The 26,971-nt window shown below is 46.2% G+C and overlaps 1 protein-coding gene across 2 annotated transcripts in view; it reads left to right on the top strand.

The window, feature by feature from the left end:
• Nucleotides 1-26,971, top strand: part of LOC119184597 (uncharacterized) — a 328,559-nt gene that overhangs the window by 132,502 nt on the left and 169,086 nt on the right. The window contains exon 3 of one of the 2 annotated variants that reach the window (XM_037433975.2): nt 4,872-5,560. The exons of the other annotated variant lie outside the window; for it this stretch is intronic. Within the exon in view, the coding sequence (XP_037289872.2) occupies nt 4,872-5,393 (522 nt within the window). The 3' untranslated portion in view covers nt 5,394-5,560. Of the gene's footprint in view, nt 1-4,871; nt 5,561-26,971 lie in introns of those variants that run through there. 2 annotated transcript variants of the gene reach the window in all.

Here is a 26,971-nt window from a genome sequence, read left to right as displayed (position 1 = left end):
TACCTTTTTTGCCCCGTTACTACCTCTTTGCTACCCGGCTTTTGACTATCTATTCCAACATAGTGTGTGAATGCAATTCTGATAATTTATGAGAGGAATCGTCTCGACGTATAATCCTTACCCGGAAAAATGACGCAGAAGCTATCCATAGATCAAGAAAATACATTTTCTTTAAATTACGCAACCGAGATATGTAAACGGCATTATGATATTATCGGAACGAAAAAGTACAAGTTAACGAGCCATAGGCAAATGCTACACGTCTCGTAATAGACAATCACAACAAACTTAGTAAATTAAAGCACATATTAATAAGACCGGCAGATCAAAATAATTAGAAGGTCACAATTAGCCTCGACGACAGAAGGTAATTCACTGCAGTGTGTCTCTAAATATCCTCATTGTTTTGGCGCGTCAAACCCCCAAAACGATTATTACCTTTTAAACGCTGATATATTAGTCGTATGAAGATCAAATGCACTGAGAATGAGTTCGGTACATTGCTCCGGCCACTGTACATAAAGCCTTTTTGTGGCCATTTGATAATAAATAAATATGAAATATAATTTCCCATAAGTAAGGCGCTAAATTTCTTGTGCTGAGTTACCAAACACACGTAACCAGGTAGTATATTATAGTGCTATAGGTTCAAATTTGTTATAATTCATCCTTAAACGCAAGTGCTCCCCTGTGCCAGACATGCCCCTGCAAAGTAGGGGCTATATATACCCCACGCTTACTTCTTACTGCATGTATACGCAAAAAATAGTGAACTTGTTTGACCTATGCATTCTTCGCATTCATGGCACAGCCCGCTTCTTACCCGAATTTGTCTAGTTGTAAGACAATGATTAGCGAACATTAGCAGTGGAAAAATGAAACGCCAAAATGAATGCACGACGTAGTATTGGTTACTACTTTTTTTCTTAAAACCTTTAAATGTTACTACCAATGGGTGGTAACGGCTAGGGTTCCTAACTGCTGGTAGTAACAGCAGAGGTACTAACTGTTACCACCCTCGCCATTACTAACTGCGCTTACTACCAGGGTTGTAACATATGTGACAAACCATTACTACCCCAAAGTTAGCAAGTACTACTACCTTTCAGAGGCAAAGCTCCTTATAGCGGCACCCGTTCGTCTCTCGTAGTCGTAGTAGTAGTCGTAGTGTGTGGCCAGTTTTAAATTTTGACCTCCAAGTTGGTGCCGGTGGGAGATTTCTTTTGTGCGTTGTTGAACAGTAAAAAATTTGCAGAGTGCGCGTTACCTAAAAGCTGAATTCTCCTGTCTCTCATTCCCCCTTAGACGCCATTGGCATGTACATTGAGCGCTATCTCACAAGAAAGGGTTGCTATGTTATACTCGCTGGGCGTAACCTCGTTGGTTTTAGAAAGGTTTAGCGAGCGTTGGGCCGCAGTGCCATCAATACAGTGAACTAGTATATACCATGAACTCGAAGTGGTTAAAGGTAGAAAGTAGACACGAAGCGCAAGCCGTAAGAAAGTGTGCGTGTGCCCCCTCTCGTTCAGTTCTTGGAATGTCCGCTGAATGGCGGTGCTTCTATATGAGGAATATATGATGAAAAGATGCGAGATGGTGGTACTTGGAGTGTTGAATAGGTGGACGAACAGACACACAGACAGATGCATGGACGGATGCAGTAGCGGATGCATGAACGAACGCAAGGACGAACGCAAGGACGAATGCACAGATGGACGTGCGGACGCACGGACAGACGCACGCACGGATGGGCGAGTGGACGCATGGGCGGCCACACAAACGCACGCATGGGCGGACGAAAGCAAGAACGAATGGACGGACGGATGCTTCGCCCCACTCTCCATCATTCACTCCGTGGATATGCTGCCATTTTTTTTTAGGGGCGAAGCTCCTTATGGCGTGGCTTGCGCGTTTCTCGTAATACGTAACCAACAGTGGCACATACCCGAAATAGGTATAACATTTGACCTCCGAGGTGGTGCCAGTGAGAGATTTTTTCTGTGCGTTGTTTAACAATATAAAATAGTGCTCAATGTACATGCCAATGGCTGTTAATGGGGAACGAGAGACAGGAGCATTCGGCTTTTAGTCAACGCGCACGCTGCGATCCCCATTAGCAGCCATTGGCATGTACATTGAGCACTATCGGACAAGAAAGGGTTGCTACATTATACTCGCTGGGTGTAACCTCCTTAGTTTTAGAAAGGTTTAGCGAGCGTTGAGCCGCAGGGCCATGAATACAATGAACTAGTATATACCATGAATGAATTCGAGGTGGTTAAAGGTGGAAAGTAGATATGAAGCGCAATCCGTAAGAAAGTGTGCGTGTGCCACCTCTCGTTTAGTTCTTGGAATGTCCACTGAATGGCGGTGCTTCTATATGGGGAATATATGATGAAAAGATGCGAGATGGTGGGACATGGAGTGTTGAATAGATGGACGAATGGACACACAGACAGATGCATGGATGGACGCATGAACGGATGCAGGGGTGGATGCATGAACAGACGCATGGACGGTCACACAGACGGACGCATGGATAGACGAATGCTTCGCCCCACTCTCCATCATTCACTCCGTGGATATGCTGCCATTTTTTCTAATAGTGTACCTGCAAAAGAAAAGTGCAATAGAGTGGCTACTTGGGCTGGTTGGTAATTCATTTTGTCTTCTTCATAAAAACGTTCGCTGCGCACTAAAAAGGTGTAGTTCTTAAAAAAAGAAAACTTGATGATACGTGTTGTTTAACGTCCAAAAACCACCATATAATTATGAGAGACGCCATAGTGGAGGGCTTCGGAAATTTCGACTACCTGGAATTCTGTAACATGCACCGAAATCTGAGCGCATGGGCCTACATCATTTCGGCCTCCATCGGAAATGCAGCAGCCGCAGCCGAGATTCCATCCCGCGACCTGCGGATCAGCGGCCGAGTATCTTAGCCACTAGACCACCACGAAGAGAAGAAAAGAAAGAAAAGTGTCTGTATTTGGTCTAGGATAACATATGTTCTATAAATGATATTTTTTTCAAGTAGAGATAATGAGGCACTCCTACCTGTTTTACAGGCATCCGTAATCAGAGTTTTTCGTTATGTCGATGACTACATTGCTTTTTTTCCCCTTACGCTAACTGTAGATATGTCGACGGATACTCTAAAGTGTTTTGAGCAGTGTGTCTTGGCGTGAAGTTTACTTCTAAATACTTAAAGCACTAATGTATTCAATTTTCGGATCTACAGCTGCAGTTCATGACCATGCATGTGTGTTGGTGCTATGCCCCTAGGTCAGTGAAATCAGTGCTGAAATATAATCGGGCCATATAGAACTGGTAAAACATGACATTATAATCTTGTTTTGGCTCTGAAATGAATAAATTCTGCACTCTTTTTAGCGCAAACAAGTTTTTTTTTTGGGGGGGGGGGGGCAGGGCCAAAAACTGAGACACGCAGGCATCTCAGGGAATGTATTGTTAAATGTCTGTAGTTGAAGAGAAGAAAAAAAAATGTCGTGGTGATGTTTGTAACTTGGATGCGAAGGCATAGCATAAGAAATTCGCTGTTCTTCAATTTGTTCACGGGTTTACCCACCGCTTAAAAAAGGTTGCGTCAAGATATGACGTCGAAGTAGTTATTTCTGCCAGAAACAAGTTATCCGCTTTATGTGCCAAAGCAGACCGACGAGTCGATTGATATGTGAGGTTTAACCTCCCAAAACTGCCATATGATAATGAGAGATGCCGTAGTGGAAGGCTCCGGAAATTTTGACCACCTGGGGTTCTTTAACGTGTACCCAAATTTGAGACAGACGAGTCCCGAATTACCAAATGTCCAACAAGATACATGCAATGTTAGTCATGTTGATAATTATGTATCCTGTACCACCGGTGTTGTCTACTCCATACCATTGTCATGCAATCGTCTATAGGTGAGCAAAATAACTTGCTATCTAAATGTTAGACTTCGAGAACATGTTGATTCCCTGAAAGGCCACTCCAGCCTTCATCTAGCAGCCCACTGAAAGAAATGCGGTGCGCTTCACCATTTAGTAATACTTCTGTGTTGTTCTGGCTGAGAACTAAAGAGCGCGTGAACCTATTAAGACTGCGCATATTCACATATTAACAAAAATTCCTAGTGTTGCGTCAGTGCTTCCTTTCTCGTTATACATGATAAAGAGTTAAGGTATCTTGGTCTTGTATGACGGGCGTGCTATGCTTGATGTGGCTAAAAATTTTGTTGAATTGGTTCCTCGTGCCTTTTTTCTCTCCTCCCCCTTTGCCATCTCTTGCTGTTTATCCTGCCTTTGGCATTGCCTCGTTCTTGCAATAAAGCCTCAGTTGATAGTCTGCGCTCTCTTTTGTGTTCCCGTCTCTTTTTTCGCGCACTTACTTTCATCCAGGTGGAATTCTGCGAAACTCTCGAATGACCATTGATTTGGTATGTGGGGTTTAACGTTTCAAAACCACTATACAATTATGAGAGACGTCATAGTGGAGGGCTCCGGAAATTTTGATTACCTGGGGTTTTTTTTACGTGCACCCAAATCTGAGAGCACGGGCCTACAGCACTTTCGCCTTTATCGAAAATGCAGCCACCGCAGCCGGGAATCGATCCCGTGACCTGCGAGTCAGCAGCCGAGTACCTTAGCCACTAGACCACCGCGGCGGGGCCTCGGATGAACATTAGTAAAAATTATTTTTCAAATGCACTTATTAACTGCCTGATATCAAATTTATCCACAGAAGCTTCAGTTTTGCTCAACGGTCAATGATGGCGCCACAGTGACCCTCAAGGTCAACCAGTGAACAGTATTTAATTTATTGAACGGGATGTCCTACAATTCACAAGCATGCATGCTGGTCCTTTGCAGGATGGAGAAAGCAGCGACTCCTCATCACTTAGGAGCTGCTGTTCAGCTGAGCTGCAGAAGGAAGAAAGCAGTGACTGTTCATTACTGGGGTGCTGCAGTCGCTGTTTCTGCTGCTGCTGCTGCTGCTGGTGCTGCTGCTGCTGCTGCTGCTGCTGCTGCTGCTGCTGCCAAAGTGCCGACCAGACGCAGCAGCACGCCATGGTAGTCATGCAATGCGTGCGGCTGCTGGGCAGTGGGCCATTGTTGCCTATGGGTACGCTGGTGACCGCTCTGTACCGGCACAGGAAATGGATCTGCGTGCAGACACCACACGGCGTGCGCGGATTCATACGCCACGAAAGCTGTGCCCCACTGGGCACCCTGCTCCCAGCCAACACAGGCCGCCGCCGGAGTGTCCGGAATGACAACCTGACGCGCAACCTTGAGCCGCACTGCGTCGCTGACAAGCAGTTTCTTGAGAAGGACGTCGATACATTCGTCCAGACCATCATCAATGCAGCGAGCGCGAGCAGTATTTGCTGACAATGAAAAGTACCGACGCCCTCCGAAGCCTCTTTGTAATGTCATTCTGGAGAACGCTGTTTGCCTTGCGCAGGGAGCATTGATGTGGCTCCGCTTTATGAAGCCACTTCGCTGACGACGAGCGACAAATACTTCTGTTTATCTCAATCTCGAAGTGCCGAATCTCATTTTGGTTTTCGTTTTATTTTGAAAAGCGCGGAACAAAATAGCAACATCTGGAAAAGAAGCTGGGTAAGCCAATGGTATCAGGCTTGTTTTTGTCATAGCCTCTTCTGAAAGCGCAAAAGACACAATACCACGCAAGAACTCACTCCACAGATGTGAGGAAACAACACTGAGCATGTAGATGTGACGAGAGACAAAAAAAAAAGACTCGCTCGTGAAAATGTTTGTCAAGAACATGTACTAGAAAAAGTACAGAATAGATATAATTACATCACCAATATCTTTAGCACATCTGCACCAAGCTCTCATACTCACTCTGCACATTAACAATTAGTTTAAACACATATAAAGTCGTCGGGTTCTGTCAGGTTTATTTATTAATTTCTTTATTATTTATTTATCTATTTATTTATTTATTCAAGTGCCTGCAGAACTCTCTGGGGCATTATTGTTGGGGGGTTTACAAACGAAAGGTACATAGAAGTAAGTGAAAACAAATTGCACGGTACAAAACAAAATAAGAACAAATCAAAATAGGTAAATCATAGCATACAATATATGCACAAATTGGGCGCTGGACATATTCGCTTTGTTATATGAAAAAAAATTTGGCAGATACCACGTCCCTGGGAATTGATTTTATGCGAAGCTTGCATAAAGAAGGCGACCGTGTTGCAATTTTTTTATTGAGCGACACGTCATGAAATGACGCCAAATATATCTAGAAATGTTGCACGCACAAGCATAAGTTGAAGGGTTTTAGATGTTCATATAACCAGTTGTTTGCACTTGCACTACGATGCTAACTGTAACACGAGTATTAGCAACGCCAGAAGCTGATATGAAGCGCTGATGCTCGCGAGGACGCTATCCCTGGACGCTGCTACATAAATCAACTTCAGCGCATAGTAACTAACCAGAATTGACGTTAACCTGACGTAACGGCTCTATCAAAGGGGTACATATGTAACGTTTATAAAGTTGAGTAGGCAGCGCTGCAACTACTATTGACGTTTCATGAAAATTATCGTCTACTTGAAAAGTAGTCCCGAGACCTGGCGTATCTCTGTGGTACAGTGCTTCATTGCCACGCAGAATGCTTGGGTTCGATTCCAGCTGGAGCCCTGACATTAATTTTTGTGCATTCGTCGGGTCGACGCTACCGATGTCGGGTATTTCTTAACGCTCGCGCGTTAAAATTGCCCATGCGTGCTGTCGTCGTTCCTGGGTAGATACTAAGTGTCAATCACCTGTGGCACATACCCGCATACCAGCGGCACATACCCACCCGCGAGTATGTGCCGCTTCCAGTGAAGCACTTCCCGCCGCTGTCAGGCGGGAAGTGTTTGATGTGTACGCAACGGGATTGTGACATTATTCATGTCCTGACCAGCGCGTCACATTCATCATACGATCTTACCCACATATGCTAAATTTGGTTCACGCCAAGAAAGGGGGTGACTGCGGGAGCACCCGCGCGTAATCAGATAGATAGATAGATAGATAGATAGATAGATAGATAGATAGATAGATAGATAGATAGATAGATAGATAGATAGATAGATAGATAGATAGATAGATAGATAGATAGATAGATAGATAGATAGATAGATAGATAGATAGATAGATAGATAGATAGATAGATAGATAGATAGATAGATAGATAGATAGATATGCTCAGTGTCGCCGAAGTTCGCTAAGAAATGCTTCGCATTAAAAAAACGTGAGCAATAGAGAGCAAAAATAGAAAGCGACTTTATGTGACAATATACTCCTTTCAATGTAAACGGAACACTGTGTCAGGGGTGGAAGACTATTTCATTCTGGTATAGTTTTAGGGGAGGGGGGAATTCCTTCCATAAGCTGTTGTTATATTCGCATACTTTCGAGGAAAGGTGTAGGTTGGTGGTTTGGTGCATTTACTTTTATCAATACTAGTTTTGTAATTTATTAGGCTGTAGAAAAGACAGCCTGATATGCCTTGATGACAGTGTAACGGCCATCCAAGTGAACTAAGACCTTCTGATGAAGTTTTAAACATCCGTCACAAACCGGGTGGCAATTTTCTGGATGCGCTCTAATGCATCAAATTTACTTTGTGGCCGGGTTTCAGGCAGTGCAAGCGTATTCTAAAATCACGTAAAAAAACTTGCTTAGGAACACAGGGGGCGGTTCTGAAATTGCATCGCAGAAAGCTCAACATGCGACTGGCTTCAACTGATACCCTGAAAACATGAACATTCCACGATAGTTAGCGGTTGATGGTTGATGACAACGCCAAGATACTTACATTCACTTAGAATAGATAGTGGTATCTTTTTCATGTAGTAATTTGTGAGAAGAAGTCACTTTTTTGAGGGGGGTGGGAAGTTAAACGTAATGACACTTCAGGGACCAAGTCAAGCTGCCTAGAGCAAGCCTTAGCCATCAAGACTATCCAGAATTTCTCTGGTAAAATAAAAACATTGACTTTGTGTATACGCTGCACTTTTCCATGTTCCATACTAATGCTGAAGATGACAAATGTGTTAAAAAATGACACAAAAAAAATGAAAGTGTCCGATTGTATTTCCACATGCGGCAGTACTGCTATTTTTTGAGTACTTGCATAAGTAAATGAATATCACAACCCACTAAAAGCGACGATCAATATGGTTTAGAATAGTTTACTGCGATTATCTCGTTAGCCCTACGAGTGCTCGACATAGAAAGTAATTTTGAAAACTCTGCTAAATAGACCATGATACTGTGCCATCGAAGCTCCTTCAAGGTAAGCGACGTCATTTTACACACCCGTTTGCTGCGAATTATTTAAATCCTTTCATATCTGCGAGTAAAGGGGCCAAGAACTGATATTTAGTGGCGAAGCTCTTGAAGCCGTAGGTCTGTCCCTTCTATAGCTTGTAGTACGTGACCGCCTAGTTCGATGACTCACTAAGCAGGGACAGACAGACAGACAGACAGACAGACAGACAGACAGACAGACAGACAGACAGACAGACAGACAGACAGACAGACAGACAGACAGACAGACAGACAGACAGACAGACAGACGGACGGACGGACGGACGGACGGACGGACGGATGGACGGACGGACGGACAGACAGACAGACAGGCAGGCAGGCAGGCAGGCAGGCAGGCAGGCAGGCAGGCAGGCGATTCACGGTTTACAGATAAAAACTGTGCGAAGCTTCGCCCACTCTTTATCATTCACTCCGTGGATATGCTGAAATTTTCTTTCGGCCTTTCGACCCAGCTTTCTCCGGCGCGACAAAAAAGCTTACCCTTCGTAATATTCGTAGGCTGCAGAGTTAATCCCCAAAGCATGTAGTTATTTTATAAGCGATAATTTTCGATCTGAACGGCTCTGAACACGGATGTTCTTTTCCATCCGCTGAGAATTGATAACCTTTTAAGGACGTTGTCGTTGTTCTGCTTTCGCAGGAGTTCGTTAACTATGCTTAATCGCGTGTATTGCGTAGCATGAACGCTCACCGGTGTTTTCCGTAGCTTCCTACCGCGCTTGGTTTGTCCGTTGGTTGGGTGTTGCTCATTGTCTTCGCGCAACCCACCACAGGGGAATGGACGGTACCTTATCATTGAAATAAAATTGTTTGACCGGCTGATTACGTTTAGATAGAGATGCTTTAACAAATAACAGATTGTTGAAACATAGATTAATAGAATAAATAAACGAAAGCAAAAAGAAAATTGTACAAACTAATATGGTTGGAAATAATGTGCATTTATGCATAATCTTAACAATCTATTCATTTTATTTTTCTTAGGAAATCGAATGCGGCTTTTCAAACGTTCCTGTGACCAAAGCCCTTTTCAATGGCTCTAAAGGAAAAGACCACGGTAAAGATAAGTTTGAAGCCAAACCACGGAGAGGTTTTTGCAGAAGAATTTTTTTTATTTGTAAATAACCTGTATGTTAAGATGAAATGATGCAGAGATTCACTCTCGTTGCACTGGAGGCATGAGGGAGACTCTGCCATGTGAGACCTGTGTAGGTAAAAGATCAGTGGGGAGGGGGTATCGACATTGTAGTCTTGTCATTGATGTATCCAGCCGAAGCACCATCGATTATTTTAAGGGTACTTAAAATGAGAAAACTAAGGTGTTACCAAAAGATACTTTTCAAAATTATCTGATTTGACTTTTTTTTATTGTTCCACGGCGACAAATCCTAGCGCCGGCAAAAAAAAATTATAAAACCATTATCTGCGGCCACTACATCTGCATATTAAATTAGGGTTAAAAATTTATGCTCTAGTACCCATACCGAGCGAATGAGACGTAAATGTCTTGGGGCATAAAACACTCCTAAATCATTTGACACATTAGGTGCAGTGAATGAACTACGCACAGACAAGCAGTCTTCAAAAAAAAAAAAAATGGCCGCATATTCACGGAGTGAATGATGGAGAGTGGAGCGAAGCATCCGTCCGTGCATTCGTTCTTGCTTCCGTCCGTCCATGTGTGCGTCTGTGTGGCCACCCGTGCGTCCATCCGCCCGTCCGTGCGTGAGTCTTTTCGTGCGTCCACACGTCCATCTGTCCGTTCGTCCCTGCGTTCGTCCCTGCGTTCGTCCATGCATCCGCCCCTGTGTCCGTCCATGCGTTCATCCGTCCGTGCAGCCACCCGTGAGTCCGTCCATGCATCTGTCTGTGTGTCCGTTCATCCACCTATTCAACCCTCCAAGTACCACCATCTCGCATGTTTTCATCATATATTCCTCATATAGATGCACCGCCATCCAGTGGACATTCCAAGGACTGAACGAGAGGAGGCACACGCACACTTTCTTACGGCTTGCGCTTCGTGTCTACTTCCCACCTTTAACCACCTCGAGTTCATGGTATATACTAGTTCTCTGTATTCATGGCTCTGCGGCCCAACGCTCGCAAAACCTTTCTAAAACCAAGGATGCTACGCCCAGCGAGTATAACGTAGCAACCCTTTCTTGTCAGATAGTCCTCAATGTACATGCCAATGGCTGCTAAGGGGGAATGAGAGACAGGAGAATTCGGTGTTTAGTTAACGCACATGCTGCGAATTTTTTATTGTTCAACAACGCACAGAACAAATCTCCCACCAGTACCACCTTGGAGGTCAAAATGTAAGACTGGCTAGACAATACTACTACTACTACTACTACTACTACTACTACTACTACTACTACTACTACTACTACTACTACTACTACTACTACTACGAGGGACGAACGGGTGCCGCTTTAAGGAGCTTCGACCCTAAAATGAAATATTCTGGTATGTATAGAAGCAATTTTCGTAGTGCTAATAGAATTGCAAGTAATTCTACTTGCTAAAATGGTGTAAAAATAGGTATGCGAATTGAAAGAGACCACTCCAACACTGAAAATGCCACTCCCACTCCATTCTTTTCTTCACAAACTGGAGCATCAGGCGCTATTACAGTATTTAGGTATAATTTTGACAGGTGGTCTTTCAAAAGGGCATTTAAGTATCTGCTAGGAAGTTCTCTTGGAAAACATAACGTCAAACTCTATTTCTTTGAATGGGTCTTTTTTGTACCAGTACTTCAAAAAGGTTTACTTGTCATGTTTCAAAGAGCTTCTGTGTGACGATGACTTGTGGGCACCTTAATCTAGACCACTGATGTTTAAAAAAGGACGACGGCTCATTATTGAAAACACACTGTGACCTCCTCTGCGGGGATGCATATATTTTAGAGAAGGTACGAACTGCTACTATTTTGAACCCTGTAAAAAGAAAAGGTAGGCACGGTATATAAAATATTGATTGCGAAATTTTAGGGAGCCCAGGACATAATCATGATTTTTCGCGTTCTAGAAGTACCAGTGGTCAAAGTTTGTAGGCGGGTGCTCCAGAAAACAATTCACAGTCAAAATCCAATACTGAGCGAACACACATACAATATATTATGACGAGCATATCACGACGTAAACCAGATTGTTTACTGCTGGGTGTACGAAGCATCCCATCCACCCGTGCTCCTTTATTGGAGTCCGCAGATTGGAGTCCGGATATTTGAGTCCGCATATTTTCTATACGCGCACTCCAATTCCGGTTTCCAGTAATAAATCTTTTATCAATTCCACGGGATTGCGGGATGACGTCTTGTCTGTAAAATACATAAATCTGCACTGGATAACTTAACGGTAAATCTACGATTGGCCTTTTCCTGATGGTAATGGATAACTTAATTTCGTCTAAAGACGTGTGCAGAGCGTTGATATTGCCGCGTACTATAAAAGTGTTCAAAACATGCTCGCCCTTCCAGCCGACAACGGCGCGCTGTAGCCATAAGAATCGGCCACGACTACACGCGCCTGCAGCGCTCGGGATCGGATCATAGAGGACTGAGCCAGAAGAGAGAAAAAAGTGACGAGCAAGCAAGAGAACGCTTCTTGATTTCTCCTTGTGTTCAACTAGTTGACACACACTAAATAGTTTTTTTTTTTGATTGACTCAATTATTCGCTGTAATTTTGGTGGAGCTGCTGGGTAATGATGCCAAACGCCAGTCCAGTCAAAGAAGGAAGCCCGGAGCCACGTCGACTGCAACCCAACGACCTCACGCCTGTCCACCGTCGTACCAGTCGTCGTCTCCGTGGCGAACCACCTCCTCTTGTGTATGATCCTACTTGACAAGCACCAGCCATTCACGGCAATACCGAAATGTCATCCCCAGCTGCGGTAACCCATGTCATTGTTGACGAACCACGCATCCGTGATCATTTCCACGGCGACACGTACGAAAACGCCGACGACCGGCTTGCGGATTTCGAACGCATTACCGATTGCAATAGATGGACTAAAAAACCAGAAGCTCCGCTGTGTTTATTTCGCGTGGAAAGACAGTGCACAGACATGGTTCGAAGACCATGATTGTGCTTTCCGGTTATAGGAAGATTTTCGACGAAATCTGCTGGCCGGCCACGTTTCCGTGTACGGACCGCAATGTAAAGCCGAGGCCACTCTGCAAGCGAGAAGCCATCGGAATAGCAAATGCGTGGCGTTGTGCGTCGAAGATTTGTCCCGCCTCTTTCACCAGGCTGATCCAAACATGAGCGAAAGCAAGACGCTTCGGCATCTGGTGTGGGGCGTCAAGCAGGAGCTTTTTGCTAGTTTATTTCGAAGCCCTCCACGCGCCACCGCCTAATTCCTCAAGGAGGCAACAACTATGGAGAAGACTCTGCAGCAGCGTGTAAGGCTGTACAACCGAAAAGTGAGCGTGGCATCTGCGGAAGGAGTGTCCACAGTATTTGGAAACAGCATCGATGTCTTGCGAGAACTCGCGTGGTCAGTAGTTCAATAAGATCTTCAGAGGCAGTGGCTAAATACTAACCAAGCAACAATGTCCTCATTGGCCGAGGTGGTCCGTCAAGCATGCGTTTTGTGAGCAGCAGCCTCAAGTGTCCTTACCAGTGCCGCCAGTGATATCGCATGCCGAGGGGCTAAGGGGAACACCAGGGCGTGGCTTCGTCACGACGCCAACACATCTATCCGAACCACGGTTCACGCCACCCCCGCATGAGACGAGAGTCCGGAAGATTGACATATGGCGCACTGCCGATCGAATAACACTTTGCTATCATTGTGGTGATGCTGGCTACTTGTACCGCATGTGCGAAACCACCAAGCAGGACTTCGGGGTTTCTCCGTAAACGCTTTCTGCCCCCGAAACGGAGAATGCCCTGCCGCAATCTAGGAGTACTTGTCGTCTCGCCAGAACCTTCACACCTCACAGCAGCATCAGCCCCGGTCAACAGCGCCCCTGAGTTACAGATCAGCAAGCCCACGCCCATCTTCAAGTTCCCCAAGGCGACGTTCCCAAAGTCCGCTTCAGGAAAACTGAAATCGGTGACCTGTGGAGGTAAGGCCACTGCCGACACAAAAGAACCTCCAGCGCTGATTTCGGGATATCATGATTGACGCGAGAAACCGTGTGGGAACAGCATCATTGTGTCAGATTTATACGTGCTGATAGACCGGTGTGAAAGTACCGCTTTAGTGGACACAGGTGCAGACAACTCAATTATGTGTAGAGAGTTTGCTAGGAAACAGAAAAAAGTGCTGACTCCAGGAACACGAGTGCGTACCGCAAAAAGGTGCGTGATTGATCCAGCTGGCAGATGCATGGGAAAAACAGGAATACGTGGTTTTGATTATGTCGCAGATTTTCATGTCCTCTCAGAATGCTCCAGAGATTTAATAATGGGAATGGACATTTTGCAATTGAATGGTGCTGTGATAAATTTGATGGAAGCATCCGTGTCGTTCTCCGCAAAGCACGCAGTCGCGGCATTCGAGTGTGATAAACAGTACGATGCACTCCGAATTCCATACGACGACGTAATGGTGCCGCCAAGATGCACCATAGCTGTTGCCGTAGAAGTAAATCATTCAGCGGCCATGAAGGAACGGTTGAAGGCAACACTGTGCTACTACTGGAAAAAGAGATTTACGCGTCAATAGGTCTCATTCGGCTGCGCGATGGGTGCACGAATGTCTTTTCAACTAACTTCAGAAATTAGGTGCAGGATATTGTGAAAGAAACCATCGTCGCCCGCCTGGCCAATTACAGCAAAATTACAAATTTGTGTGGTTTTTATATGGCACCACTCAATCCTTACAACGTAAACCACATACTCGCATCCATCAGCATCGACACAGCCCTGTCACCAGGCCAGAAGCAGCAAATCGAGAGCCTTGTACGAGAATTCACCTCTTGTTTCTCAACGTCATTGAAAGTCCAGAGGACGTCTATCGCCAAACACCGCATCGTAGTCGAGGAATCGGTGAGGACCATTTGCCAGCACCCTTATTGAGTATCGCCAAATGAGAAAGGGGGAGAGGTGATTCGATCCCAAATTGAAGAAATGCTTAAGTACGATGTCATTCAACCGTCAGCCAGCCCGTGGGCTTCGCCTGTCGTATTAGTAAAAAAGAAGAACAACGCCTTATGCTTTTGCGTTGACTACAAAAAGTTGAACGCCATCATGAAGCGAGATGTCTACCCGCTCCTAAATATCGATGACACCCTTGGCATATTACGGTACGCGAAATTCTTTTTCTCTTTGGACCTCAAAATTGGGTACTGACAGATAGAGGTGGACAAAAGAGACCACGACAAAACAGTGTTCGTCACTCCGGATGGGCTGTGCGGGTTCAAGGTACTCCCGTTCGGCCTCTGTTCCGCACATGCCACGTTTCAGCGAATGATGGACACTGTTTTATCTGGGTTAAAATGGTAATATTGTCTTGTTTATTTCGACGATGTCGTAATCTTTTCGACCACCTAGTATCAGCACGTGGAACGACTTCGGACTGTTCTCCAAGCTATTAGTTTAGTAGGACTCACAATTAAGCCACAAAAGTGTCATTTTGGTTTTCATGAACACTCTTTTCTGGGAAACGTAGTTAGCTCTGAAGGCATCCGCCATGACCCTAACAAGACTGCAGCAGTAGAAAAGTTCTCAAGACCCACGGACAAAAAAGGCGATTTTTATGGCTCCTATTAAAACGCTTCATCGAAAAATTTTCATGATTGCCGAACCGCTTCTGGACTGACAAAAGACGACTTTGTCGGGACGAGTGAGCAAGATACTGCATTCCATGACCTACTACAGTAGCTTGAAAACGACTCTGTACTTGCACACTTTGACGACGAAGCAGAGATAGACATACACATGCACGCAAGTAATTTCGGTGCCGTCCTCATTGAGTGGCAAAATGAAGCTGAGCGAGTGATTGCTCACGCTAGCTGCACTCTTTCAAAGGCGGAAACTAACTGTTAGCATGCCTCGCAGGGATTTGGGCCATAGTAAAGTTCCGACCATACCTATACGGCAGACCATTTCGAGCAGTGAGCGACCATCATTCGCTGTGCTGGCTAGCAAACCTCAAAAACCCGCCTCGGACACTTGCATGATGGAGCCCGAGGTTGCAATAGCACGACATAACACAAGTATGGCCACAAGCACAGTGACGTTGACTGTGTGTCACGCACTTGTGGAATCTGCATGTGTGGATGATGCAGATTACTGTCCGCTTCTTGGAGCCGTCACCACATCAGAAATGGCGGAACATCAGCGACCTGACGACGAGTTGCTCATGCTCATCAGGTACCTGCAAGGACCCCTGTGCGTCCTCCGCGAGTTTTCACATGGAGATTTGCGTCGTATGCCCTGAGAAATAACATCCTGTACAAAATATATTTTGAGCACAGCACTGATGATTTCCTACTCGTCATCCCTTCAACCCTGCGATCCGAAATCTTGGAGACCTGTCACGATGACCTCTCGTTGAGACACCTGAATGTGAGTCGAACCTTCGCTCGCATTCGTGCCAAATACTACTGGCCAAGAATATTGAATACGGCACAGCATTGCGTCAGAGCTTCTCGCAATTGCCAGAGACGCAAAACGCCTCCATTGAAACCAGCAGGCCTCCTCCATCAGATAGAACCCCCAGAAGCTTCATTCGAACAGATAGGAATGGATCTGCTTGGTTCGTTTCAGACATCATCATTAGGAAAAAGATGGATTGTAATAGCAACAGATTACTTAACTCTATATGCAGGGACAGTCTCTTTGGTCCGAGGGACAGCCATCGAAGTAGCAGAATTATTCGTATCGTCCATAGTACTACGACATGTTTCTCCAAAAGTTGTTATTGCAGACCGAGGAATGACATTCTCAGGATTTGACGCAGCCCATCGTGAAGCTTACCCACACCTGCCACAGGAAAACAACTGCTTATCACCCGCAAACCAATGGCCTGACCGTACATGTTAACAGGACACTGACCGATATGTTATCGATTTATGTAGATTTCAAGCACCGTACATGGGACCCGATACTACCGTATGCCATATTCGCTTACAACAACGCATTGAAGGAGACCACTGAAGTGACGTCATTACTGCTTGTCTATGGCCGAACAGTCACTATATCTCTTGATGCATTGCTGCCTGTAAGTGACAATGCTGACCACAAACCTGACGTCAGAGGCTTCACTTGAAAGGCCGAAGAAGTACGTCAGCTGGCACGATACTGCATTAAACAGCAGCGAATCAACGTAGAACGGTATAACTTGCGGCGAAGAGAGGTCGAGTATGCACCAGGTGACAGAGTATCAATATGGACTCCCGTGCGAACATATTGTCTCTCCGGAAAGCTTCTATGTCGTTACTTTGGTCCCTAACGAGTACTGCGCCATTAGCCCCTTAAAGTACAAAGTTTCACGCGGGAAGGACAAGTAATATATTTGATCAAGATGCCGACGTCGCACAGAAACCGTTCACGTGGTTAGAAGGAAATCATACTACGACCGGCAGTGAACTTTTTTTTTCACCTTTTGCTGAATGCCACTATCACCAACGCGTTTAACAGATAACACCGTCTGACTCGCCGGCGTATGCATCGGGCTGATGCGTATGTTTCCTATAACGTTGCTCGGTAGAAGTGGTTTTAGAAAAAAGGAAAAAGGAAACAAAGCAATGGTTTAACGGTTGTTTTATATTAAAACTTTGTAGTTGTATATACACGCATTCATATCTATAACTCAAATAGATAAATTGAAAGAGAAGATTAATAGTACGATATGTGGGCTGGGAGCGATTTGATGTGGTACTGGATATGTCTTTTTGAAGGTTGAACGTATCTTGCTCCCGTACATATTGCTTCAATTTTGTTATGGCCTTCAGTGATTCTAAATTGCCACGTGCTACATTGATTTTTGATGGGTGTAGGGACTTAAATTTGTGCATCAATTATGATTCCATGTGTTTTCACTCTTGTGGTGACCGGAAATTAGTGTGTAGAACGCAAAGCTTTGCTTGGTCGAAATCGTGGTCCTGTTCGTTGAAGTGACCAGCTACTGCTTTTGGTAAATTGTGCTTTGTGTCTGCACGGTGGCCGCTCAGTCTTACGGGAATCGGCTGCCCAGTTTCGCCCATATATTTTTTTCTACAGGTGACACACTCAAGGCAGTATATTAGGTTGTTTGAAGTGCAGGTGGAGCTCAATGTGACCTTGTTACTGTAATCATATACTGTGCTTTTTACGATGGAAGCCAGCTGTATGTGTTTGCAGGTGATACATCTGGATCGGCCACAGGGACCAGGCGTTGTCCTATTACTTGCTTTAAGTTTTGCGTGAACAAGCACGTCTTTAAGTTTAGCGTTGCGTCTGTAGGCGACTTTAGGCGGTTCGGGAAAGATTTTCCTAAGTTTCTGGTTAGTGGTTAGAATTGGATAGTATTTTGTGAGGATGTTGTTTTTGTTCGGGAGTGCACTAGAAAGCTTCGTAGTGAGAAGAGGTTTAGTTGCTGTTGTGCTTTTGGGGCGTCGTTTGAGTGCTTCATTGCGGTCCAGTTCCAATGCGTACGTATAGGCTTTGTCAAGAAATGTGTTAGGGTGGTTTCTGTCTGATATTGTTCCTTTTAGGGCGGCAAGTCTGTTTATGTAGTCTTTGTCTTCTACGCACATGCGGCGTAACCTTGTTGCCTGACTTTTGAAAATGACCTGTTTACAGTGTCTCGGGTGATGGCTTGTATAAGTATTGTTGCTTGTCAAATGCTTTTTTTATACAGAGTTGTTTTAGTAAACTATTTTCAAGATATATGGTCTTGTCTAGAAGGTTGATGCACCGAGCCGAGGTATCGGAGGTGAACTTTATTGTTGTATGAAATTAGTTTAGGAATATAAAGAATTTATCAAGATTGTGCCGCCCATGTCCCCATATTATAAATATGTCATTTATGTACAGATGGTATGTGTGAGGTTTGTTCTCACACGGAGACAAAAATTCGGTTTCCAGAATTTCCATGAATATCTTCGCGTAGGTGGGAGCAAATGGGGCACCCATGCTTGTTCCCTGCATTTTAATGTAGTATTTTCCCTCGAATTCAAAGTAGTTATGTGACAGAACTTACTCTAGTAGTGTTAAATATACTTCGGTACAATGTTGTGCGCTTTGTCGGGATGAGGTTAGCTCAACTGAAGCTAAGCTCTCGGGGATAGGAATGTTCGTATATGAAGCGGTAACATCTATAGTGTGACGAGAATGGCATCTTGCGGTACAGTACCATTTTTATTAACTTCCTCTATTATTCTCAGTAGGTGAGGTGTACCTTGCACAAATGACGGTAATGACTTTGGAATTACATTTAGAAAGTTGTTTAGAAATATGGAGAGGTTCTTGGTTGGGGTGTTGTTGTTCGATAGTATAGGGTGCCCTGGAATATAGGTACTGTATAATTCTGTGGAGGGTATTTTGTGAATTTTCGGAAGGAGATAGAACCACCTCGCTGCTTTGCTATTTAGTTTCAAGAATTTAAGTTCTGATGGAGTTATCAGTTCATCTGTCAGAATATATCTAAGTCGGATGGTAATTGTGAGTGTGTATTGCTCTGTTGGATCGTTGTCTAGTTTAGTGTAGTGTTCAGGGTTGTTCAGTTCTCTGTAAGATTCATGCTTGTACTTCTCTATTGACCAGATCACCATGCTTCCACCCTTGTCAGCTGCCTTAATTATAATGTCTTCACGTGACTTGAGGTTAGAAATAATGCGTCTTTCTGAAGCAGTCAGGTTCTTAGGTTTCTTAGCTGTTTTAGATTGATTTATTGTTTCTGTAGTAATAGCTTTAATATATAAGTCAAGTTTAGCTGCTTGTTCTGGTCCAGGGGTCTATATTTTTGCCAAAGACATTCCCCATTAAACACGTGCTCTTCAGGCCCCATCCGGTATCGCTCGCCTTTGACATAGTGGCGCTTAAAAATACTCCGCCTACTCACCCCCCCCCCCCCCCCTGTTTGTAACTGCTTTCTTGTTGTATGTCTGATTCATAGGTTTTCGGGAACAGGTGTACACCGCTATTGTGTCGGCAAGCCTTTCTGGTAGCCGGACGCGGCGACTGTCTGCCGACTCCGAAGCTTTAAGCTTTTTCGCTTGTTCGTGTCTGAAGCGGTCGCCCCTTTTGCAGCACACCGCTCGCTCCAACTTTGCACTTTTAGGAGCGAAGCTCCTTATGGCGTGGCTTGTGCGTCCCTCGTAGTAAGTAACCACTAGTGGCACATACCCGAAATAGGTATAACATTTGACCTCCAAGGTGGTGCCGGTGAAAGATTTCTTCTGTGCGTTGTTTAACAATAAAAAATTGTGCTCAATGTACATGCCAATGGCTGCTAATGGGGAATGAGAGACAGGAGCATTCGGCTTTTAGTCAACGCGCACGCTGCGATCCCCATTAGCAACCATTGGCATGTACATTGAGCACTATCGGACAAGAAAGGGTTGCTACATTATACTCGCTGGGTGTAACCTTTTTAGTTTTAGAAAGGTTTAGCGAGCGTTGATCCGCAGGGCCATGAATACAATGAACTAGTCAAGAGTTCGACGGAATGCCGTCTGGTCAGGTAAAGGCATTGTTGAAAAAACAGGTCACTGACCAATGTCAAATAAAAACAAAGACGTTTCGGGATCCGTACGGGTCCCTTGTTCACAAGCATTGTGAACAAGGGACCCGTACGGATCCCGAAACGTCTTTGTTTTTATTTGACATTGGTCAGTGACCTGTTTTTTCAACAATACAATGAACTAGTATATACCATGAATGAATTCGAGGTGGTTAAATGGGGGAATCAGATACGAAGCGCAAGCCGTAAGAAATTAAAAGCTGAATCCTCCTGTCTCTCATTCCACATTAGCAGCCACTGGCATGTACATTGAGCACTATCTGACAGGAAAGGGTTGCTACGTTATACTCGCTGGGCGTAACCTCCTTGGTTTTAGAAAGGTTTAGCGAGCATTGGGCCGCAGTGCCATGAATACAGTGAACTAGTATATACCATGAGCTCAACGTGGTTAAAGGGGGGAAGTAGACCTGAAGCGCAAGCCGTAAGAAAGTGTGCGTGTGCCGCCTATCGTTTAGTCCTTGGAATGTCCACTTAATGGCGGTGCTTCAATATGGGGAATATATTATAAAAAGGTGCGAGATGGTGGGACTTGGAGTGTTGAATAGATGGGCGAACGGACACACAGACAGATGCATGGATGGGCGCATGAAAGGACGCAGGGGCGGATGTATGAACGAACGTAGGGACGGGCGCACGAACAGACGCATGGACGATCACACAGACGGACGCATGGACGGACGAATACTTCGCCCCACTCTCCATCATTCACTCCGTGGATATGCTGCCTTTTTTTCTTTTTTTTCTTCCTCCCCCCTCTCTGACAACATTTCTGAATCACTACCACGTGACTTGAAGTGCAGCGAGGGCTGCACTTTTCTCTTTATAATATTTCGCTTTTCAGATAGCAATCATCAACAGGGACACGCACCACCACCATGATGTGACGTCACCACTAACCCCTTTAAAACTAACACGCCAAGGATGACACGGCGCCTTTGAAAAAGATAGGTCCTCCTATCGAAACGTCGCCTGAGGCACTTCACTTGTTTATCTTATAATTATTTCAAGGTGACAACATGTTTCTTAAAACAAGCTCGTTGTATCCTGCTTTCCAAATCAAAATTGGTACACCAAAATGGGTACACTAAAGGCCCAGCCACGCCTGAGTCCGATTCAGCATGGATTAAAAGTCCTATTTTCGTCCAACCAGTTATCTATCCTAGTGGGTAGAATTCTTTCGGCTAGTTTTACTAGATTACATGTGAGTGAACTAGGCCTTGTGTCATCTGAAGTAAACCCAGCTCCATGTTTCTTTATTAAAGGAATTATTTTCATGATTCTTCACTCAGATGAAATCCACTAGTTTCTTATAGAGTGGTCAACTGTTGCAAGCAAATTCTGATTTGATACTTTAGGTATAATTTTTATTACCGATGCTCTATTCCATCAGTACCTGAAGCAGATTTGCGAAATATTGTCACAACTTGTGCTATTTCCGACGCTTTGAGCTTTTCAAAGTCAGTGGTTTTAACAGGAGATAGTGAGTGGTAAAAGGAAGCAGTCATAAGGAGACTTTGCAGCCCTTTAGCAATATTTTGCAGAAAACAAGACAACTTGGCTTTCATATTGCCACTTGGCCGCTAGTTACAGCGAGCGCAAGCCATGGCTGCCCTCGAGAACGGAAGAAGATGTTCTGAGGCAGCGCGTGCTCTGGCTAGTTGTTTTTATTGAAGCAGCCATCGTGCCAGTTTTCGGTGCGTCTCGACGCCGGCTCAGTTCTTCCTACTTGAAGACCTTTTGTAGCACGTGACAACTGGTGGAGGTGCTGGGTAACCCCCCGCCGATGTTCCAAACGCCTCCGGGTAGCCCTGTACCTGCAGTGACAACACCTGTCCACCGCTCAAGCCGAAGACTCCGAGGACTACCTCCTGAGCATCGACCTCTTCCCGAGATAACGTCTGTCACACCCCCAAACGCTACGGAAGGCGCTGCAGCCTCCGACGCTCAGGAAAGCGCTGCAGCCACGCATCATACGCTGTGGAAGCCACGTGTGCTGAAGGTGTTCCACGGTTCCGTCTTGGAGGATGTCGAAGACTGGCTGGCCCAGTTCGAACGAGTTTCGGATTACAATGTTTGAACCGACTTCGACAAAATGAGGAACGTGTATTTCAGCTTTGAGGACGGCGCTCGTACTTGGTACGAAAACCCTGAGCCTTTTCCCTCGTGCAAATGATGGTTTTGGGACGTTAAACCACACATATTAATCAACCTTTTCCCTCGTGGAGCGTCTTTCGTCGATACCTGCTGGCAAGTTGGGCCAATCCCGAGATTGCCGCGAACGAGCCGAGCGAGCGATTCAGTTGCGCCTCCAAATGCCGAATGAATGCGTCATGATGTACGTCGAGTACATGACGAGCCTCTTTCGTCGAGCCGACCCCGAAATGGCAGAAGAAAAGAAGTTCCGTCATTTAATGCCAGGAGTGAAGGAGCAGCTTTTCGCTGGCCTCGTTCGCTGTCCCCCAAAGACCGTGGCGGAATTTTCGACTGAAGCCCCGACCATGGAGCAAGTGCTGCAGCAGTGCTCTAATGTGTACGACCGGCAAGTGAGTGCCGCTTCGTCAATAGGTCAGATCGGAGGTGCGGCAAGCAACATCAACATCGAGCCTCTTTGCGATCTCATTCGATCGGTGGTGCGCGACGAACTACAAAATATTCAGTGCCAGTCCCAACCTACTGCAGGGTCTATTTGCAGACTTGTCAGAAACAAAGTACGACAGGCTCTCCTCCAAGTGCCGCCTTGCAGCTATGTCCCGCCTGTCCCGGCGGAGCCACATCGCGCACGATACGCAGAAACTGTAAGCCGACATATTCCTGCTTCACCACGCTTCGTTAATCCTATGCATCAGGATGCACTTCCTTCGCTGCAGCCAATTCAGCACTTCGAAAATCGACAGCCGCTTCCCAGAAAATCCGACGTATGGCGCACACCGGACAGACGACCACTGTGTTACCACTGTGGTGAAGCTGGACATATGTACCGGGAATGTCCCTATCGTAGCCTCGGATCACAGGGTTTTGCCGTCAACGTACCACAGCCGAGATTTGGCGAAAGACCGAGAGCTATTGAAGATTACCTCTAACAGCAGCGTATGCCACTGCGGTGGCAGTCGCGGTCCCCATCCCCAAGGCGATCTTCTCCAAATTTTCGGAGCCTCCCAGGAGCGGCACCGGCATGCTCGCCAAGCCCTAGGCGGGAAAACTAACGACAGTGACCTTCGGGAACGAGGCCGCTGGCACTCGACGCAAGCAAGGCCTCCCACCGACGTAAGCACGGACACGGAGCGATTCCCCGACGACAACGATGAAAGCCAGAAGCACATTTTCTCTGGATATACATGTGGTAGTCGACGGTCACCACGAGGTTAGTGCATCATTGGACACAGGTGCGGACTACTCGATCATAAGCGGGAAACTAGCAGCGCACATAAAGAAAGTTGTAACGCCTTGGTACGAAGTACAAATTCGTACTACCGGCGGGCACGTAGTCACCCCAATCGGCATGTGTACTATCAGAGTGAGCATTCGGGGACGTACGTTTCTCGCCAGCTGCCTCGTACTTCGTGACTGCTCCCGAGACCTAATCCTCGGCGTCGACTTTTTGCGGGAGCACGGCGCTATTATCGATATTCGAGAGCGTACCGTGACGTTTTCGACATCTGGATCCTCCGACAAACCTGACGACATCCGTGACAGCACGCTTCGCGTTTCTGCCGACAGCATCACGTTGCCTCCGCGTTCAAGCGTCCTAGTTGATGTGGTGTGTGAAAAGTTACGGGATGGTGAGGTTGTCGCCGAAGGCAACTTGACGCTTTTGTTCGCGCTAGGTGTCTGCGCTGCACGCAGCCTCGCCATGCTTTATGACGGACACTCTACCCTACTTGTGACTAATTTCAATAACGAGTACCGGCACCTGTTTCGTGACACTGCCATCGCTTTCTCCTACCCTATCACATGATTGATTTGTTGTGTTTAACGTCCCAAAACCACCATATGATTATGAGAGACGCCGTAGTGGAGGGCTCCGGAAATTTAGACCACCTGGTACCCTATCGCAGACATTTTTGAATGCTTCGCATGTGCATCAGCCAACGACGGGCTTCGACACACACCAAGCGATGTGACTTCACTACTTGGAAAAGTTGATGTCAACTCGACCCTCTCGGAACAACAACAGACCGAGCTACGTGAACTGCTATATCAATTTAAATAGTGCTTTGCGCCCACCTCGAAGGTTCGTCAGACACCGATCACCAAACACTGAATAATTACGTATAACGACGCCTCACCCATAAAACAACACCCTTACCGCGTTTCGGCAAAGGAACATGACGTTATAAATGCTCAAGTCAAAGAGATGTTGCAAGATGACATTATCTAACTTTCGAAAAGTGCCTGGTCATCTCCGGTCGTGCTCGTGAAGAAAAAAGATGGATCACTGCGCTTCTGCGTGGACTACAGGAAACTTAACAGCGTGACTAAAAAAGACGTCTGTACGCTGCCTCGCATGGACGATTCCCTCGACAGACTGCGGTGGGCCAAGTATTTTTCATTGATAGACTTGAAAAGTGGCTACTGGCAGATCGAAGTTGATTAACGAGATCGTGAAAAAACCGCCTTCGTTACACCGGATGGCCTATATGAATTCAAAGTGCTTCCCTTCAGCCTCTGTTCTGCACCTGCGACATTTATGATGGACACTGTTCTTACCGGTCTGAAGTGGCACACGCGCTTAGTTAACTCGATGATTTTATCGTGTTTTCTGCCACCTTTGAGGAACACCAGAAGCGTCTGCAGAATGGGCTGGAAGTACTCCTCTCTGCTAACCTGACACTGAAGCCGGAAAAATGCCACTTAGTTACAAGGAACTTAAGTTTCTCGGCCATGTTGTCAGTGCGGATGGTATTCGACCAGACCCTGATAAAAGTACCGCCGTGGCCTCGTTTCCTGTTCCACGTGATAAGAAGGCAGGGTGTCGCTTTTTAGGGCTCTGCGCGTACTACCGCAGCTTTATAGTCAATTTTTCTAGGATTGCTGAACCGTTCACTCGACTCACTCGTGAAGATGTTCCAGTCGTCTGGGAGAAAGAACAGGACGCAGCTTTCTCTGAACTACGGGAGCGTTTGCAGACACCACCAGTCCTTGCTCACTTTGACCAAGCCGCTGATACTGAAATTCATACTGACGCCAGCAACGTGGATCTTGGTGCTGTCCTCGTACAACAACAAGAGGGCACAGAGCGAGTGATAGCGTACGCTAGCCGCACTCTTTCCCGCGCCGAGGTCAACTACTCCACGTCAGAGAAAGAGTGCCTCGCTGTTGTATGGACCACTATGAAATTCAGGCCTTACCTTTACGGACGCCACTTCAAGGTAGTCACCGACCATCATTCGTTGTGCTGGTTAGCCAACCTACGGGACCCGTGCGGGCGACTGGCACGATGGAGTTTTCGTCTGCAGGAATACGATTCCACGATCGCTTACAAACGGGCCGCAAGCACGAAGATGCTGATTCATTATCCCGTGCACCTGTCGAAGTTTGTGGCCACGACAACGAGGATGACGATGGTTTCCTTGGGGCCCTTACTACAACAGATCTGATTACGTGACAGCCTGCCGACGGTAAAATTCGCGCAGTTATCGAAAACCTTGAAGGACGCAACTCGTCCATACGTCGATGTATTTCTCGAAGTCTGTCGCCATTCTGTCTGCGAGATGGGGACCTGTATAAGAAAAACTCCAACGGCAACGAGAGAACCTATCTTCTAGTTTTGCCAACTGACATGCGTGACGACATTCTTCTTGCCTGCCACGATGAGCCCACACCTCGTCACTTAGGTTCCTCTCGAACTCTCGCTCGAGCTCGACAAGCATACTACTGGCCTAAGCTTTCTGCATCAGTTAAGCGATACGTGAAAAGCTGCCGGGAATGTCAACGCCGCAAATCCCCGCCACTAAAGCCCGCGGGGCTTCTTCAACCAATAGAACCACCTAGAGCGCCATTTGATCAAATAGGAATGGATTTACTGGGGCCCTTTCCGCTATCATTTGCCGGCAACAAGTGGATCGTAGTAGCCACCGATTATTTGACGAAGTACGCCGAAACAAAAGCACTACAACGCGCTACGGCTTACGACGTCGCCCAATTCTTTATGGACCAGATCGTTCTTCGACATGGCGCCCCGTCGTGCGTAATCACAGACAGAGGAACAGCATTCACGGCCCAGCTCATTCATGACGTATTCAAGCTCAGCTACACGAGCCATCGCAAGACCACGGCATATCATCCGCAGAGCAACGGCTTGACAGAGCGACTCAACAAGACCATCGCTGAATGTTACCTATGTACGCAGACGTCCAGCATAAGACCTGGGACAAGGTGCTACCGTACGCCACAATCGCGTACAATACTGCCGTCCAGGAAACTACGCGATTCACGCCTTTCCGTCTTGTCTATGGACGTGAAGTGCTGGATGCGATGCTTTTACACAATTGCGATGCTTTGACCACTCCTGATGCTGTGCAGCTTACCCAGTACGCCGAAGAAGCACGCCAGTTAGCACGCCTACACATTACGCACCAGCAGAGTATAGACGCATGCCGCTACAACGCTCGCCATCGACAAGTTGAATACCATCCAGGCGATCAAGTTTGGGTGTGGACTCCAGTCCGATGCCAGGGATTGTCAGAAAAACTGCTCAGTCGCTACTTCGGACCATACAAAGTCTTGCGACGCGTGAGCGATGTGAACTACGAGGTAGTCCCTGACGGCGCCTTCTCGCCACGACGGCGAAGGCACTCCTCGGAGATTGTCCACGTGGTGCGCCTAAAACCGTACTTAACGCCGTAGTGCGACTGCGCATGAACAATACCGCTGTTTTTGTGTATGCGCTGTTAGGAATTTGCTGTGTCGCGAGGGTAGCGG

Source organism: Rhipicephalus microplus, chromosome 3 (genome assembly GCF_043290135.1).
Source record: "Rhipicephalus microplus isolate Deutch F79 chromosome 3, USDA_Rmic, whole genome shotgun sequence".
In the NCBI taxonomy this organism is placed as follows: Eukaryota; Metazoa; Arthropoda; class Arachnida; order Ixodida; family Ixodidae; genus Rhipicephalus; species Rhipicephalus microplus.
The sequence above is the reverse complement of the archived record's forward strand: the minus strand, read 5'-3'. Positions and strand labels throughout refer to the sequence as shown.